Source organism: Culex pipiens, chromosome 3 (genome assembly GCF_016801865.2).
Source record: "Culex pipiens pallens isolate TS chromosome 3, TS_CPP_V2, whole genome shotgun sequence".
In the NCBI taxonomy this organism is placed as follows: domain Eukaryota; kingdom Metazoa; phylum Arthropoda; class Insecta; order Diptera; family Culicidae; genus Culex; species Culex pipiens.
In genome coordinates this window covers 81,251,775-81,270,511 of record NC_068939.1, presented here as the reverse complement: position 1 = coordinate 81,270,511, position 18,737 = coordinate 81,251,775, and the positions used below count along the sequence as shown (strand labels likewise).

The 18,737-nt window shown below is 36.4% G+C and overlaps 1 protein-coding gene across 13 annotated transcripts in view; it reads right to left on the bottom strand.

Moving 5' to 3' along the window:
- Positions 1-16,447, bottom strand: part of LOC120414208 (collagen alpha-1(XVIII) chain) — a 622,129-nt gene extending 605,682 nt beyond the window's left edge. For all 13 annotated transcript variants that reach the window (XM_052710469.1, XM_052710470.1, XM_052710472.1 and 10 more), the window contains exons 1-2: positions 16,321-16,447; positions 8,882-9,264 (exon numbers count right to left, since the gene is read on the bottom strand). In XM_052710469.1, coding sequence (XP_052566429.1) covers positions 8,882-8,886 — 5 coding nt within the window. In that variant the 5' untranslated portion in view covers positions 8,887-9,264; positions 16,321-16,447. The remainder of the gene's footprint in view (positions 1-8,881; positions 9,265-16,320) is intronic.
- Positions 16,448-18,737: the final 2,290 nt, after the last annotated feature.

Here is an 18,737-nt window from a genome sequence, read left to right as displayed (position 1 = left end):
ATAATTCATAAAACTCAATTTAATGTAAGAAATTTAAAAACGAAAGTTTTGTTCGTAAATTCGGAAAATTATGATAATTTAATTAAACTTAAAAAAATCAAACCATCTACATAAACGTCTTTTGTGGTCTCTTTTGCAAGCTTCTGCTAAAATTTTAGGAATTAAAATGAAGCTTTTAAAAAAATTCTAAATATCCAAGAAATTCAGAAAATTTCAACAAAAGCGTACTTTATCGAAAGGTCTGATTTTGGTTTGCTAGTGGTGACAAAAAACTGAAGATGCTAATCCCGTTATTTAGAAAATAACATAGTTTCATTAACAAATGTTACATAATATGATTATAAATCGGATTACAATTTTTATTTGAGAAATAGCAAATTAATAAAAAATGTGGATTTTAATTAAATCCAATAATTTAAGAAAGCTGCGAAGTTAAATTTGTAAAAAAAAAGAAATAAAAATAATAATACAATGAAATTCAAATGATTCAATTAAGTTTAAGAAGTTTGAGAAATCAAGAAATTAAAAAAATATATAGTTTAAAAAAAACAGTATAATTTCTAGAAATTTAAAAATCAAGAAAATTAACAAACTTAAAAAATTCAACAATATAAAAAATAAATGCAAAATTAAAAAAAAAACGCTTTTTCCTGATTTTTTTTATGTTTAATTTAATTATTTGCCTTCTGATTTTTGCCAAAATTTTGAAGGATTAAATAAAAATTGCAATGGCCTTATTTATAGGTCATAGAAAAATGCTGAAATTTGCATGACCCAATCTCACCCCCAGACCCAATGTCACCCCTGATGACGGTACTTGAATATTTTAAAAACTAATTAGTGCAAAACAACTGGGCAGGTGTAAAATGCATTTTAAAACACATTTTTTTCATTTAAATGTTAAAACCATGGCCTGTAATTTCAATGTTTATATTTTTTTATTTGTTTCGAAATCCAGAAAATTTTTAACGATTTTTTTTAAATGTCTTTGGATTTCACGATTTTTACAGATGTTTTTGAGTGTGTTTATGAACGAACAATGTTCCAGTTATGTTTTAATTTTTTTTATATTTCTGTGAAATTGTATTTTTGATATTTAAAATATTTCTTCCATTTCTTCAAAAATTTCTGGTAGGGCACAATGTATGGGCTGCCCCCACGCCTAATTTTGAGGGTGGCAAAAAGTACCGTGCCCCCCCAGAGTCGGCGCCCCTGGTACCACCCTAACGGAATTAGAAAATTCTAGCTAATGGATGCTAAGGAGATAAAAATATTTTCAATTCAATTCAATTAGTTTTTATTAGTAAATAATCAATTCACAATTTCGTAATTCTTATAACCTAATAGAGTTTTGGAGTTCCTTTCAACTATGATTTGAACTATAATTCATTTTGATGTAATTGGATATTCTAACAATGAATTTGGCAAGAGAAGGAAAAATTAAAAAAAAACCTTCTAGATTTACTAAGGAAAATGATAGAAATAGAAAAGCTTAAAACTAAATCACAGTATGTTTTGTCCATTGACGTCGAAAAACTTCGCTGCACAAGGCAGCTTATCCGTTGTAGATGTACTTCATCATCAGCTCACTGAGAGCTTGGAATTGTTCTGCCTTGTTCCGGCAGGCACGGAAGCGCGTGAGCATCTCTCCAGCAAGAGCGAAAAACTCGGGAAGCGTGAAGAGGTCATCTCCGGTGACGTCTGCTTGTCCCGGTGAAGTACCACTCCCAGAAGCGGCTACTCTAGCGTACGAACCTCCCCAACCGGGAGGGAACGCTGGGTTGGTCGATGGAACCGCTCCGCCGCCAGCTGCTGCAGCGTTCGAGCTCGATGTCTTTGGAGGTTGGCGGGACGCTGGCGCTTTCTTCTTCTTGTCCTGCTCCTCGAGGTACTTTTTCCGCGCGGCACAGCCACGGAAATTCGCCGTGTGGTTTCCACCACAGTTCGCACACTTGACGCGCGCTTTGTGCTGCTGGGCGTTTTCCCCCAGCTGGTCTTTCCGCGGAAGATTGCACCTTTCGGTGAAGTGGGTCTCACCGCACTTTACGCACCGGGGTGGAAGATTGCAATTTCTGGAACCGTGTCCGAATTTCTGACAGCGGTGGCATTGAGCTGCGTCGGCCGGATTCTTCGTATAGAATCGCCACGTCACAAAGAAGCCGTCCAGTGCTTTGATCTGCCGTAGGTCCTGGATTTTGACGGACCCGCGATCGAAGTACAGGAGGTACAAGGTGTACGTACCTGTCACCGTAGTCGATTTTGAGAGCACCTTTATCTCTCGAGGCTTTACCTTGACGCCCGTCAGGTGTTCTTCCAGGTCGGAGATCGGGCGGTCCGGATATCCCTGAAGGACGATCTTCACTGGGACCTTCTCTGCAGGATCAAATGTGAAGAATTTGAAGTTTCGCAACTTAAACTTCTTCACCACCAAGTCGAAATGCAGCTTCTTGTGGGTAATCACTTGCACAGAAGTTTTGCTGATTTTGAGACAATATTGGAGTCCCTCAAGCAACTCGTCAACATCGTCAGCCAACGTATCCAAAACAAAAATTGGAGGTGGACGTCGTTCCTTCGGAGAGTTACACTTTTTCTGCTTTCCTTGCTTGCGCGCAAGTTCATCATCATCATCGTCGTCGCTAGCACTGCTGCTGTCACTGTCGGTTTTGTTTTCTTCTCCACTCAGAATCTCGAATTCGTTTCTGGTGGGAACGTTGGAAGTGGTTGTCGTCGTGGTGCTTGTGGACGGCTGCTGCTGCTGCTGCTGGCCGGAAGTGCTTCCGGATGCCCGGGTCGATTGTCTCGTCCGTACAGGGGACTCACGTGGACGGTATGACACGTGTAATAGCGATTCATCGATGACGTCACTGGGCACGCTCCCGTGCGCGATGGCGGTCGATGCGGCGTTGGTGTGTTTACCTTTCTGCACTCTGCCGGTAGATGAACTTCGCGGGTTTTTCGAGGCCGCACTCGAACTGCCACGGCCACGGCCGGCCCTTGGCATGCTGGAGCAGCAAACTCGCGGGTAAACACGGTTAATTACGGCGAAAAAATCGAAAAGTTTGAGGAGCTCCGAACAGTTGACTGTTGCTGGCTGGTGTTGCCAGTCCCGATGATAAAAATATTTAAAATGAGTTTTTCCAAAACAGGGAATTTTTTTTCCAAAAACGGATGTTTTCAATGTCGAGGAAAAGCATGTTTTAAATAGAACTCATTAAACAAAATTATGCGCGTTTTAAAAGTTTTATATCAAACCTTATAACCTGATTCAAATCCATCTCTTAAAGACGACTTCTGTCCTGACACACATTTTGACCATCATTACTCAATTGTTAATCTCGTAAAGTTGAACAATTAAGTTAAAGCACATGATATTGAAGCATACACACTCACACTGTTGCAATAAAATCAGTCTCTCTAACGGTGGCATAAGAGGGTGATTAATGTCAGTCAGCATTACTCTCTTGCTCTTCCTCTCTCTCGGCGCATGAGGCGAAAGGCCATCGGCGGTCGTAAACCGTCTTTATTGACGACCAGAACACGACTCCCGGCTTGTCCAAGTCGCAAACAATTGGGCTGATTGGGGCGCAAAATTTGGTCAATTTTGCAGGTCGTCAACGCTGGACTGCCCATTTGTAGTTTTAATTATTCACATCGTAAAGTCATCGGGCTACCCCAAAACAGGGGAGAGAGGAAGTTCACATTTGATGGCAACGTCGCTGTTCTAGAAGGCTTAAAAGGTCACCACCACAAATTCTAAAGCCTCTGCCGGTGAGGAATTACTAATTCAAAGATCACAGGCCTGTAAAACCCTTGCCTCGGGCACTAATAAAAGAGCCGTCACCATCCGGGGGTACTTCCCGTGTGTTGGTTGCCGCCGACAGACCAAAGACGACCGTTTGCCAATGATTTTATGACCATTTACGACACTCGGCAGTGCACTTGTGTCACCACATCTCACGTCGGGGGCTCGGCCGGTTGGTCACATCTCAGTTCATCATCATGCTGGTTGCTGCCGTCGTCAAGGAGAAGGAATCTTTCTCTTCTCTTCATTTCAACTAGACAGTTCAAATTTGGGCAAAAAGAGCCCAACTCTGTGCCTCGAAAATCTCTTCTGTTGCGACTCCAAACTGTCTTCACCGCACAATGTTCTCCAACCACAATGGCAAGGGCGCCAATGCTGGCGCGTTCTAGAGTGCAATCGTCACCACATAACTGCTGCCGTTGCTGCTGCACCAAGATTAACCCTGGATTTCTCGCTCTGGTGATGACGATGGGATTGCTGTATCGTCTATGCTGCGCCTAATGTTTTCTCGTGAGTAATGGGTGCGTTATTAAATATGCAAATTTGGTACTCGAATACTCGACAAAGTGCTCACTCTCTCTGACTGTGGTCTTGAGCTTAGATTTGCACTGTTAAAATTTTTCGAAATTAATGTTTGGCAGCAATTTCACAACTTTTATTTACTATTTAGCTTTTTTGACTAAATTCTTTTGATGATAAATTATTATAACATTTTTTTACTTCTGATTCAACCCCTTCGAAGATTTGTCATCTGCTCCAACTGCTAACACAGCAGCTGATTTCGCGCTGAGGCTGCTCCTTCTAACTGCGATGACCTAGTTGTCCCTACGGAACGCTGAATCACTGTTCTATTTCCAAGCGATTACGTTTGAGGTTCTTTGGCGCTCTGCCTTGCAACTCTGTGTGAAAGTGTGATTCTTGGAGAATCGAGTGATGCTTGATTGAACGTCGACTGGTGATCATGATGACGACGACCTCCAGCTTTGATTGGCGTCGATGCGGCAGTGGAATATGGTTTTATGAGTTTTTGGAAGCATTCAAGTTCAGCGCAAGCGGAAGGTTGGGGAATTTCTGGGTGATCAAGGCTAACGAAGTTTTGAGAAATTTAGTAGAGAAATGATTGGCCGCTAGATTGGACGAAATTTCGCTGAAGCATTTTGAAAGAAGATGAAATAAATTCGCGTCCAATTAAATATTTGAAGAAAACATAAAAGTTCCTACCAACTGCTGTCAAAAGCAAACTAATGGAAAACTAGGCGAGTTTTTTGGTAAAAATATTTTCGAGACTGGAAAATCAAGCCTTTTACATAAAAATGGTCAAAAACTACCAAAAAATTGCAAAAATCCCAATTTTATCAACAATTTATTATTAAAACAGCTTTGTCTTCTTAAGAGCGAGTCCACGAGTAAAGCGTACCCATCTCGCATCGACCTCACCGATCTGCCTGAAATTTTCAGGGGTTGTTGTACATATAAAACTAGCATCTAGCAAGAATATGAGCAATCTTAAAAAAGCTGTAACTTCGGCTAAATTTAATTTAATTTAAAAATTCAAAATGCACCTGAAAGGGCTTGAACAATGCAACAAAATGCAGCGTAGAGCATCACAATAAGTTAAATTTAAAGGGAGTTATTGGCATTTTAGTGAAAAAAAAGCACAATTTTCTAACTTGAAAATGCGAACAAAAACTTTTAAAAATCATAGAAAAGTACTTTTGTAAAAAAAAAATATAAAATGCACCGTTTTAAAGTAATGCCATTGTTAGGTTATGCCGAATGCCGAATTACAGTTTGTTTTGTTATATTTTTTCTACCAAGCGTTGAGTTTCTGTTTTCGGAAAAGTTCTGCCAAACTTGAAAATTAAAACTTAGTGTGCTTGAATTCTAAAATTGCACTTTCCAAAATTGAAAAAAAAGAATTCTCAAATTCAAAAACTTAACAGCGTAACATTTAAAATGTTTAACACAAAATATGTAAAATTGTCGAAATTTCAAAATAAAATAATTAATTTTAAAATTCCTGTATTCTCAATTCAAGAATTCAAAAATGTAAAATTTCTTTTTTTTTAAACTTTAAAATAGTGAATACAAAAAATTTAAAATTTAAAAAATTGAATTACATATGAAACTTTGTAAATTGAAAAATTCAACTTGCAAAATTTTGGTTTAATACATAAACCTTTAATTCAAAAATATAAATTTTCCAAACTTCAAAATATTCAAAAGTTAGGCCATTGCTAGTATATTTTGAAGTTTATGTCCCTCGATCTGATCGATGAAAATGCAGGCAAAAATAACATAGTTTAAATTTAAATTGCAATCCATGGAATCGACATTTAAATGAAAAAATGTTGTAAAAAATGTTGTCCATCTTTCTCCATCTCTGAAAAAAAAAAAATATCGAATAGCTGAGATAATTCTCTTCCATTAGCTTTTATGGAGATTGTTGCTACGACCTTTGGTTTGAATGTTTTTTTTTTTCAATTTAGAGTTCAATTTTACATCGTATGATCAATTTTTGATTTTGTGTCGGAAATGCAATGCACTTTTGATGTTTTCCAAAAAACACTATTTAAAAAAATATATATTTTGGCTGTAATCAAAACGTCCGTCATACCCTATATATTATATATTTTGGCATACTAAAACATATCAAAAAATGAAGCAAAAATCGAAGGGGGTAAGGTAAGTATGTAAAAATCAATTGTTTGTGATAAAAAGTAATTTTATAATTGGCAATTTTTTAAGGTGTAGCCATTTTTTACAGTCCATATACATAAGGGTGTAATATGTTTGTATGGAAAAGTATAAAATTGTCCAAATCTAATGAGCACAGCAACTTTTTAGTTCCTTTTGGGGTCCTAAACAACTCCCCAAAGTTTGGGAACGATTGGATTAGTCCTCACTTTGCGCAAAGCGATTCAATTTTCCATATAAATTTGTATGGGAAAAACCATTTTTTTGGATTTTGATATTTATAAATTTCACGCATCACGCTGTACTTAAACCGGATTCATATTCGAATACTCTGAAAGATGCTCTACAACTTTCCCGAAGAGAGTATGGTGCAAGCTTGTTCCTATAAAAAGATACAGCATGTTCAAAACTCGTCTAAAACGTGTTTTTTGCTCGAAAATCACGTTTTAGACGAGTTTTGAGGACGCTGTATCTTCTTTCAGGGGCAAGTTAGCACCATACTCTCTTCGGGAAAGTTGTAGAGCACCTTTCAGAGCATCCGAATATGAATCCGGTTTTAGTACAGCGTGAAACTTGTATTTTTTAAATATTAAAATTTAAAAAAAATGATTTTCCCATGCAAATTTATATGGATAATTGAATCGCTTTGCGCAAAGTAAAACTTAACCAATCATTCCCAAACTTTGGGAAGTTGTTAAGGACCCCAAAAGGAACTGAAAAAATGCTGTGCTGGAAAATCAATTTTGATATTACACCATAATATACATATACAGCAATTCCCCACGAAAACAGCATGGAAAAAAACAAAAGTCCTCAAAATTTTTCTGGGGGTTCCTTGGCCAAAATAATTAGACCCGTATTTTTTTGTTTGGCCATTAGGGTGACCTACGGCGTGTTAGGGTGGTCTGAAAAATGGCCATTTTCGTCGATTTTCGCAAAAAACACTTTTTTCGAAAAATCATAACTCCTCGCCATTTTAACCGATTTCAATTGTCATATACGCAAATGAAAGATGATAAGTTGGCCTTTCAAAGAAAAATGGCAAGAAGTTTCAAAAATCTAGCCTAACATATGAAAAGGGCGTATGAAACTTTAAAATGCCGTTTTGGCGGTGTCTGGACCAAAGAGCCTATGTCTAGAAATATTTTTATCGGATTTCCCGGACATTTTTACATATCATACTAAAAAATGGGAGGAGTTCATTAACAGAATTCCGAGATATGATTTTTTGGAAATAAAATCCGTGTTTTTTGACGCGCCGCGCGCAAAAACCGGAGAATGACGAAATTGGCAAAAAATCAACTTTTTTCACTAAAACTGCGATAACTTTAAAATTTCAGCGATGACCTATGCATGTCTGGGTACCAAAAGTTGCGTAAATTTAATTACAAAAATTTTGGTACCCAAACATCTATAGGTCATCGCTGAAATTTTAAAGTTATCGCAGTTTTAGTGAAAATAAAAGATTTTTGCCAATTTCGTCATTTTCCGGTTTTTGCGCGCGGCGCGTCAAAAAACACGGATTTTATTTTCAAAAAATCATATCTCGGAATCCTGTTAATGAACTCCTCCAATTTTTTAATATGCTATGTAAAAATGTCCGGGGAATCCGATAAAAATATTTCTAGACATAGGCCCTTTGGTCCAGACACCATCAAAACGGCATTTTAAAGTTTCATACGCCCTTTTCATATGTTAGGCTAGATTTTTGAAACTTCTTGCTATTTTTCTTTGAAAGGCCAACTTATCATCTTTCATTTGCGTATATGACAATTGAAATCGGTTAAAATGGCGAGGAGTTATGATTTTTCAAAAAAAGTGGTTTTTGCGAAAATCGACGAAAATGGCCATTTTTCAGACCACCCTAACACGCCGTAGGTCACCCTAATGGCCAAACAAAAAAATACGGGTCTAATTATTTTGGCCAGGGAACCCCCAGAAAAATTTTGAGCCCGATCCGAGGACTTTTATTTTTTTCCATGCTGTTTTCGTGGGGAATTGCTGTATATATCTATATATCCATATACCGACAACTAACCTCTTCGTGACACAAATTTTCGTAAGTTTCCATATCACTTTTCTATGGATAGTCCCAAATTTTGTATGGAGACTTGTATGAAGAAATTAATGATGCAAAATAGCTTATTTGGACATAAGAAATCGACGGACAAAGTTTCATACGTATCAAAAATACAATCAAGTGTCAATTTGCGACACAAAACCGATTTAAGTATAGTGTTTCCGTTTTTTTCTAAAATTTAGAGAAAATCATTATAGTTGTACCTTTCTCTTTCTCAAATGCATTGTACCATCACAAATGCACTTTCCTCAAATGAAGTTGTACAAATACTTGTTAAATAGAGAAAGGGAAGTCATACTTACTTCATTACTGCTGCATTTATGCACTCAGCGTGGAGACTGGGGAGGAAGGTTGAATGCTCCCTGCTTCTTATTCTTCTCCACTCCAACACACACGAACCACCCACGCAGCAAACAACACCAACTAGTGGCGCTAAAACACCCTTTTCCTTCCCAATACGAGAAGATTTATCTCCGGATTCTGCCTCCTTCCTCTTTTCCTCACTTTTCACTCACTCACTCACTACTCACTTCTTCTCTGCTGAAGCAGTCGAAATTGATAAAAAATCACGTTTCAGCTTCGCGCAGCTTTGATTGCGCGATTTATTACTCGTGCTCAACTCAAAACTCACAAACTCAACTCGGCCTCAGCCGCCCCGATGCGAATGATGATTGATGGTTTTTTGCTGGTGATGAAAATGAAATCTCGTTTTATATTTGATATTCTTTTTTTTCTTGGTTTCAATGACCAGTGGAAAACATAAAACCGGGGAAAAAACTTTGGCTTTTATTTATTTTCCCGCTCACTCGCACTTTATCAATTTTCCACTTGTTTTATTTACTTTTCTCTTTTGCGATATATTTTCAATTTTCCCCCTCCCCGCGGTAATACCCTTGGAAAAACATGATTCACTGAAGCACTTTGGGGCTTTTCGGGATTTTTTTTCTTTTTTTCCTTCTGCACACTTTTCTTCCCACCTCACGATAGACTGATAGAGTTCTTCGAAAAAAAAAACAAGCGTCGCGACGCCAGCGTCGAGGTCGGCCGAAATTATACTAACAAATGGCAACAGATTATGATCTTGTTGCGAAATTTAAAATCAACAGACGACGTTCATTTTCCTCATATTTTGCTCTTCCCTGTCTAAGCACGGAGATTTTTCGACCGACCGTTTGTTGCTCTAATTATTTTCCCACCGGGACCGAGCCGGGAAAACGACAGCAGAAAAGAGTTTTAGCTTTTCCCGCGCAGCCAGACAGACAGTTTTTCCACGCGTGCGAAAAGTGCTAGTCTCTAGGTGACTTAGTAGCATAAATTAGGTGACTTTTGAAGCGTGTTGGAGGGAAAACTGGTCAAGGATGGTAATGCGGTGAATTTTAAGAAAAATTAATGGTATTTTTCAATTTCACCAATACTGTATCATAACAGGAGATATAATTTAAAAAAATATTCGAAAATTCAGATTTTTTTGCGATAATATCAAAGCCGATGCAAATATTTTTCAACTATTTATTCCCTCCCCCTCCCCAAAAGGCAAAAAAATATTTGCAAAAATTTTAAGTTTCAATTAAAGTGTTATCAGCTGAAATCAATTGAAAATGCATTCCCCTGCATTATTTTTAGCATGTTTGAGTTTGTAAAAAATAAAGTATTTGTTTATTTTTAATGTACAACACCGCAAAAAGTTTTTATCGCAATTTTTTTCGTTGGATCTTACATTTTTTGAAAACTTATGATAATATTTTTTTAAATGTATATTGCTTTTTCAAACAGTTGTTGTATTGATATATTGAAAATTTTACTTGAAACTTCAAATTAAACTAATTTTATTTTATTTTTAAATTTCGGTCAGAATCGAGAGACAAAAACTTTGAAAAATTTTCGCATCGCAGACAAAAATAGTTACATATTTGAAAACAAATTATAATAAATAAGTAAAAGGATAATTTGCTATTTTTGGGTATTTTTTGAACATATTTTATTCCTTCATTCTAATTTGTTTTTGTTTTTCGCAAAAAATTTTGATGTGAAGCCGTCTATCGTTTTCAAGGAAAATTAATCTGAACTTATCAAATTTTACGCACAAAATAGGAGCAAACATATGACTGAAGAAATATTTGTTTCTAAATCAACATTCAACATTATAGATAAACAATTAAAACATTTTGTGGGGTAATCATTGACCTTCTTTACAGTCAATTTTACAATATATTGCTAATTATTCACGTTTTTACAATAGAATTCTGATGTTTTTTTTATAGAAAAAAAACCAAAATTTTCATTTTGCAATTAGAATTATTTTTTGGAAACTCCAGACTTGCTTTGCCGCCTTGAGGCGGTTCCAAAAACATCCAACATAAAAAAAATTTGGACCTTTGTTAAATAAAAACACTGAAGAATTACGTTTTATCATTTAAATCACAAAGAAAACGTCTCAAGAATAATTGCGTTACCTTTACCTATTACCTTGAATATTAGAAAATATGATAAAAGTTTAGCCAAAGTTAACTGTACAAAATAAATCATTGTTTAAGAAGCATTAGAAAAAAAAAACTTCCAACCCAAAAAAAAAATCTAAAATTTCTATAGTTGTGCTTTCAAATACTTTTCATACGTCAAAAATTGAAATTCACAACTTTACCAAAAAGTGCAAATTTCAAATCAAAGTATGCTTGTTTTTTTGTTTAATGAAATCAGGTTACTGTTTGGGTGTTTGTAGTATTTACATTATGAAACTTATTTCAAAAGGTTGTCTAATTTTTTTAGTTATTTCTGAATTCGCTATTTTGATTTATTTTTTGCGCATATTATTTCGACCCTATTTCAAAAAAGATTCGAATATATCTTATTAAAATCAAAACGCATTGCTACAGATTATAAAATCAAAATATTGAAACATTTGTAAAACAAAAAACAAATACATATCATATTGTTTAAAGTAATACAAGATCGATACAAAATTTTATAAAAGATTTTAAGTGTTCAAAAAATTAAGGAATTTTAAAAAATAATTTGAAAAAAAAATTAAAAAGAACTGCTTCTAACACATTTTACTTTTATCTATCTTGGAAAAATACCAGAAATAAAAATTAACATTGTTGACATGCCTTAACCATTTTCTGTAACAAGACACTTTAATTTTCAGAAATGTTAGCATGAAATTTGTTTTTTTACTACACCACAAGGTATCATTTTTTTCCAAGTTCAAAAAGTTTTTTCGAAATAAATATAATCGAAACGTATATCGATATTTGGAGAAAAAAAATCTCAACTTTCCAAAATTAACTCTTATTTTGTTTCAATAACTGAATGAAAGGAAATTAGATGATTTTGAAACTTATTATGGTCGAATCTTTAGTTTTAAATTGACATTGCTTAATTTTTAATTTTCAAATATAACGGATGAAATAAAGTTTAATCAAGTTTAATAATGATTTATGATTTATGATTTATGATTTATGATTTATGGTTTATGATTTATGATTTATGATTTATGATTTATGATTTATGATTTATGATTTATGATTTATGATTTATGATTTATGATTTATGATTTATGATTTATGATTTATGATTTATGATTTATGATTTATGATTTATGATTTATGATTTATGATTTATGATTTATGATTTATGATTTATGATTTATGATTTATGATTTATGATTTATGATTTATGATTTATGATTTATGATTTATGATTTATGATTTATGATTTATGATTTATGATTTATGATTTATGATTTATGATTTATGATTTATGATTTATGATTTATGATTTATGATTTATGATTTATGATTTATGATTTATGATTTATGATTTATGATTTATGATTTATGATTTATGATTTATGATTTATGATTTATGATTTATGATTTATGATTTATGATTTATGATTTATGATTTATGATTTATGATTTATGATTTATGATTTATGATTTATGATTTATGATTTATGATTTATGATTTATGATTTATGATTTATGATTTATGATTTATGATTTATGATTTATGATTTATGATTTATGATTTATGATTTATGATTTATGATTTATGATTTATGATTTATGATTTATGATTTATGATTTATGATTTATGATTTATGATTTATGATTTATGATTTATGATATATGATATATGATATATGATTTATGATTTATTATTTATTATTTATGATTTATGATTTGTGATTTATGATTTTGAAAATAAAACAACGTTGTCACTCAATTCAAATCCTTGAGCCATCTCTGTCCAGCACAAAATTTTCACACCTTCCACATGTTTGCCACAAATAAAAATGGTCCAGAAAGAGGAGGCGTTCTCAACTGTGAGAAACTGACTGAAATTTACCCCGTGGGTTGAATCATCTCAAACCGGGTGGTGGCAACGGTGGTTGCGAGTTAATGAGCATTTTCTTCCGGAAAGGGCTGATGCTTTCTATGTGGCGATGAGTTTTACTGAAACCGTCTGCACGCTAATTGACAGGATGTGAGTGAGTTGCTTTTAATTATTCTACATTTACTGCTGCCACTGATTAGACTCTGGAGGGAGCGAAAATTGTTGCAATGTTGGGTTTATTTATTTTTGTGTGAAAAGAGTGAAGTAATTTTTCTGTTGTAGTAGTATGAATCAACAGTACTTTTTCTTCATGAAAAAACATCCCTCCCTTAAGCAAAAATACGGCTTCCACATAATTGGATTCCAAATCCAGCGAGACTGAAGTAAACAACCAAAAAAGAAATAAAGAATCGTTCCCAACCAGCCTAAGTCATCATCAGTCACGTCCCCAGAGAGTCCTTTTTTGATCCGGTAATTTCACTCTGGAGACCCATTTCCCTGTGCTTCCATCAACACCACCATCGCTTTCCCCCTCTTTAATTTCCCTTGTTTCATCAACCCCGAAAGATTACATCCAATAAACGGCACACAAGAAAAACAAAACAAAAAACAAGACGAAGAAACACATCTCAATCAACACTTGGCAAGAGAGCTTCATCACGAGAAGTCGGTTATCGGTGCGAGAGATTTTCCTCCCCCACGTGCAAGCGGATGGTTCCGACACGTGAGTGCTGAAGGGCTGATCTTCCCTGCACGAAGGTTTTCCCGCGCCGGTCTACGGCTTATCCGGTGACGTCTCCCTATGCCATGATGGGGTTCTCTACTCTACTTCTACTTTTCCAGACAGGTGGATGTTCTGGTAAAAAGCTAAAAAGGCAAGGAAAATTGGAGCCTCATCAGCAAGTGTCGCGAACAGGTGTGGAATGGTGGAAGTTTCGGGAAATGTGTGTTCAGAGGAACGGAGTGCAAACAGGTTTGGCAAACATTTACGGCAAACAGAAGGGATCGTGTTGTACAGTAAAGATTAGGGAATTAACAGTTTTTTAAAACATGTGATGAAGCCGCTTATTTTGAAAGTAAAATAATTATAAAAGTTTTTTTTAGCGGTAGCACAGTTAAACAGATAAAACTTAAATTCTTTTTGCGATGAGATAGGCACTTATTGGTCATAATTTTAAGCTTTTCCCCTTGAGTAATGGTTGAAGGCCTGTTACTGCACAGTATATACTTGAATTTTATTCCAAAATATTATGTTCTTGTAGGAAATCTTCAATGGTTTATATTCGGCGATTCCACACCAAACCAGCATAAGCCAGATCAAAAGTGCTCTGATTTGGCCGAATTTAGCATGGAAGTTCCTTGGACAAAATAATTAGACCTATATTTTTTGTTTGGCGATTAGAGTAGTCCAAAAAAAAAATGAATTTTTGAAGATTTTCGCAAAAACCTGATTCAATATCTCAGAATCCTTTTAATGGATATTCACCACATTTGGATACATTATTTAAAACATCCTAAGAAAATCATAGAAAAAGATTTCAAAGAAGTCCCATGCCAAATTTGAGCCAAAAAGAGACACTTTTGATCTGGATTCTGCTGGACAAATATCAATTAACTGAGAATTCGATGAAATCTCAATTGCTGAATCATTTTCGGAAAATTCAGTTGATGAAAATTCAGTTAAACTTTACTGAATTTAGAGGAAAAATATTTGATGTGTGTATTAAAAGATATGAAAACAAATAATGTATGAGTTATTGTTTTTTTTTTTAAAGTAATTTTAAGGTAATTTGACATTATTTAATGAAGTATCAACTTAAACAAAGAGGATTGGTTGTGACAAAATAAACTAAACTTCAATTTTGAAAATAATAAAATTATAACAATTATTCGAATAATTCAGAAAAAAAAGTTTGTTAGAACCAAAGCTTGTTTTTTGGAATCTGGTTCCTAATCTATTGAAGCTGTTTTTTTTAATCAAATGTTCAATATTAAAAAGGATTATGTTGATGACAAAATTACATACTTTTCTTATTTTTTTATTCTTTTCATTTATATTTTTCAAACATCAGTTTTTGAGCTGGAATTTTAAACTTTCTGACAATCATTCACACAAATTAAGTTTTAGACAGTTTTTACTATGCCCAGAGCTATACCTAAATACCAAATAATGTTACAGAAAGCTAAAATTTGTATTTATTTAAATAGTTGCGTTTCAAAGAGATTTCCTGAACCAGCTATAAATTTAAATAAGTTATTTTGAGTGTAATTGTAGAAGACTTTGTTTAAAAATCTGAAAATATTACCGGTTTTGGATTTGAATTCCTCGTTTAAGTGATATATATGTTTTTTTTTCTATAAATACCGTAAAACGGGGTGAGTTTGATAGGTATAATAATTGTTATTCAATTAGAACTCAAAAATATTTTCAGAATTTAAGGCATTTTCAGTAGAACAAGTTTTAAGCAAATTTGGAAAATTGTTGAATAATGCTACACAATTTGGTTTGGTTATAACAAAATCTGATATTTTCATGAAAAAAACAATTTCCAAAGAATTTTGATGAAATTTGGAACTTTTTATATTTACCTAATATTTATATACATTTTACAAAAAAAAAATTGAACTTAGTTAATCAAACATTTTTTGAACTTAGTTAATCAAAAATTTTTCAAATGAATCATTTAAAGTAAGCTAACAATGGTCAGTTTTGCCTAATGAATTCAATATGCACACTTTTAGGATGAAACACAGTAACTATCAAAATCACCCCGGTTTTAAAATAACAATTTTCAACGAAATTATTTTTAAAGCACTTTTGATAAAAACTTTTTTTTGTGAAATTGTGTGACCTACCCCAGTACATGTTTCAAAAATATTAACCTTGAGACATGTCTTTCGAATACTTTTTGAAAAATAAATTGCAATCCTATCAATTCAACAATTCAACGGCACTCAAATAAATCCTTAATTACATAATTACAGCATAAATAAAACGTTCTGTCTGGCTGGAAATTTGACGGGTTCCTATCAACAACAAAAACCCCAAACTGCCCAAACATAAACACTCAAAATTCGCCGATCAAATAGTGAAGCTCGATGTTTCCTTTTTTTCCCGTCCAGCAGTATCCACATATCAACACTTTCACTTTCGTTTTTCACAAAGCGATAAAAGCCATCCTTAATCACCCACCACCCTCTCCCTCCCTCTCTTGGGTGGGGTGGTGCTGATGTTAGTGAAGATCACACACACAAAGGTAACACACACTCCATTGATTGCTGCCGGTTTTGATCCTTCCCAAAAAAAAGGCTTCCAAACGGTTTTCCCAACAACACGCGTTTTCACTTGTTTTCCCAGCAAATTTCACAAAACACAAAAAAAAAATCGCCAACCAACTCGTACCCGTATAAAGCGCCGGAAAATCCGATGCGTCGAGATGCTCACAAAGAGCAGAGTACCCCGTAACGGAACGGAACAACGGACAGCTAGGAACCTGCGATGCGACCGTACCGAGGACACACTGTAGACTGAGTTCGAAGTGCCACTTTCGAAGCGGTGATACCGGAATCCCCATACACGACAGGGGGAGGGAACTCAGTTGGGCTCCCCAACTTGAAAGAGCGTGAGAGCTCGCGTGAGAGAGTGAGTGATGGGGTGGAACTCATGCTCAAACAAAACGCAAGAACCGGCGTTTTCGCAAGGGTGAGTTCCACGTGGTGTTTTGTTTTTCTGAATGGATGGGAGGGAAAGTACTACCGAAGAAGGGGTGGAGAGAGGGTGGTGGGGTTTGTATGTACACAAAACAAAAAGCGCCGGCGTTTTGGGTGAGTGACGCGGAGAGCGCATGGATGGAACTCACTCTCCGGGAGGGTCTTGAGCTGGTGAGTGACAGGATTGCAACACGTACCGAGTTGTATCATAACAAACGATCGTGCAATGTTGATCTTCTTTTTATTGGATTTCGCCAAGAAGGTGTGCCCGGACTCGGTGCCGACACAACCATCATTCGACGTTGTTGATGGGAGCGATTCTAATCCTCCCTTCTCGATGGTAGAGCTCTCCATAGCACTATTGACGGGCAACAACACTGCTCCTGGTCCGGACAAGATCAAGTTCAGCTTGCTGAAGAATCTTCCGGACGTCGCCAAGCAGCGTCTGTTGAATCTGTTCAACACGCTCGTGGAGCAGAACGTAATTCCACACGAATGGCGACAGGTCCGGGTGGTTGCCATTCAAAAGCCCGGTAAGCCGGCGTCCGACCACAACTCGTATCGTCCAATCAGCTTGCTGTCGTGTCTACGCAAGTTGCTGGAGAAGATGATCCTCGACCGCCTCGAACCATGGATGGAACGAGAGCACTTGCTGTCAGACACGCAGTATGGCTTCCGGAGAGGCAAGGGAACAAGCGACTGTCTAGCTTTGCTGGCCACAGGAATCGACATAGCCCGTGGTAAAAAACAGCAAATGGCTTCTGTCTTTCTAGACATCAAGGGTGCATTTGATTCAGTCTCCATCGAGGTGTTGGGAGTAAAGCTTCGGCGGAGCGGTCTCAATCCGACGATGTGCAACTTCCTCATCAACCTGTTGTCAGAAAAACACATGCACTTTGTGCAAGGTGATCTGGCAATCACCCGGATAAGTTACATGGGTTTGGCACAAGGCTCACGCCTTAGCCCATCCATGTATAACTTCTACGTCAGCGACATCGATGATTGCTTGACAGGAGACTGCACCCTTATACAGTACGCAGATGACGCAGTGGTTTCAATCGCTGCCAAGAAGGAAGTCGATCTGCTAGAACCCTTGCAAGATACCCTGAACAACTTGGCCCATTGGGCAGTTGGAAAGGGTATTGAATTCTCTCCGGAGAAGACGGAACTGGTCGTTTTTACGGGGAAGCATGAACCGCCGCAGCTCAATCTTTCTCTCTCGGGAAAGACTATCGAGCAGTCGGACCACTTCATGTACATGGGTACCATCTTTGATCAGAAGGGAACATGGGGGAAGCACATTAACTACCTGAAGCAAAAGTGCCTGCAAAGAACTAATTTTCTGCGCAGCGTCTCTGGCAACCGGTGGGGTGCTCATCCTTCTGACCTGCTTCGACTGTACAAGACAACGATACTCTCGGTGCTGGAATATGGCAGTTTCTGCTTCCAAATAGCTGCAAAATCACGCTTGTTGGTTCTCCAGCGGATACAGTACCGAAGTCTTCGCATTGTCTTGGGATGCATGCATTCAACTCACAACATGACCCTCGAGGTCTTGGCGGGAGTGTTGCCTCTGCGAACTCGTTACTACGAACTGTCTTACCGGTTCCTGATCCGGTGTGATTACAGGAATAAACTGGTAATTGACAACTTTGAAACGTTGCTGAACCTTCACGTTGAGTCTCGGCGCATGCTTCTATATTATGACTTTATGTCATCGTGGGAGTGGAGCCCGAGCACAACGGTACAGCGCACGCCTCCGTTAACCAGCAGCACCCTGATTGGCTTCGACACGTCCATGAAAGCCGATACTCGCGGTATCCCAAACCATCTTCTGCGGGGAGTTGTACCGTCGATCTTCGCATCAAAGTACAACCATGTTCCTCCAAACAACAGATTCTTCACCGATGGCTCCAAGCTGGACGGCTGTACGGGCTTCGGTGTTTATCATGAATCTTATCAGCTGTTCTTTAAGTTGAAGGACCCGAGTTCGGTTTATGTCGCAGAGTTAGCCGCGGTTTACTGCGCACTGCGAATCATCGAGACCATGCCACCTGACCACTACTTCATCTTCACCGATAGCTTTAGCTCTGTTGAGGCTATCCGGTC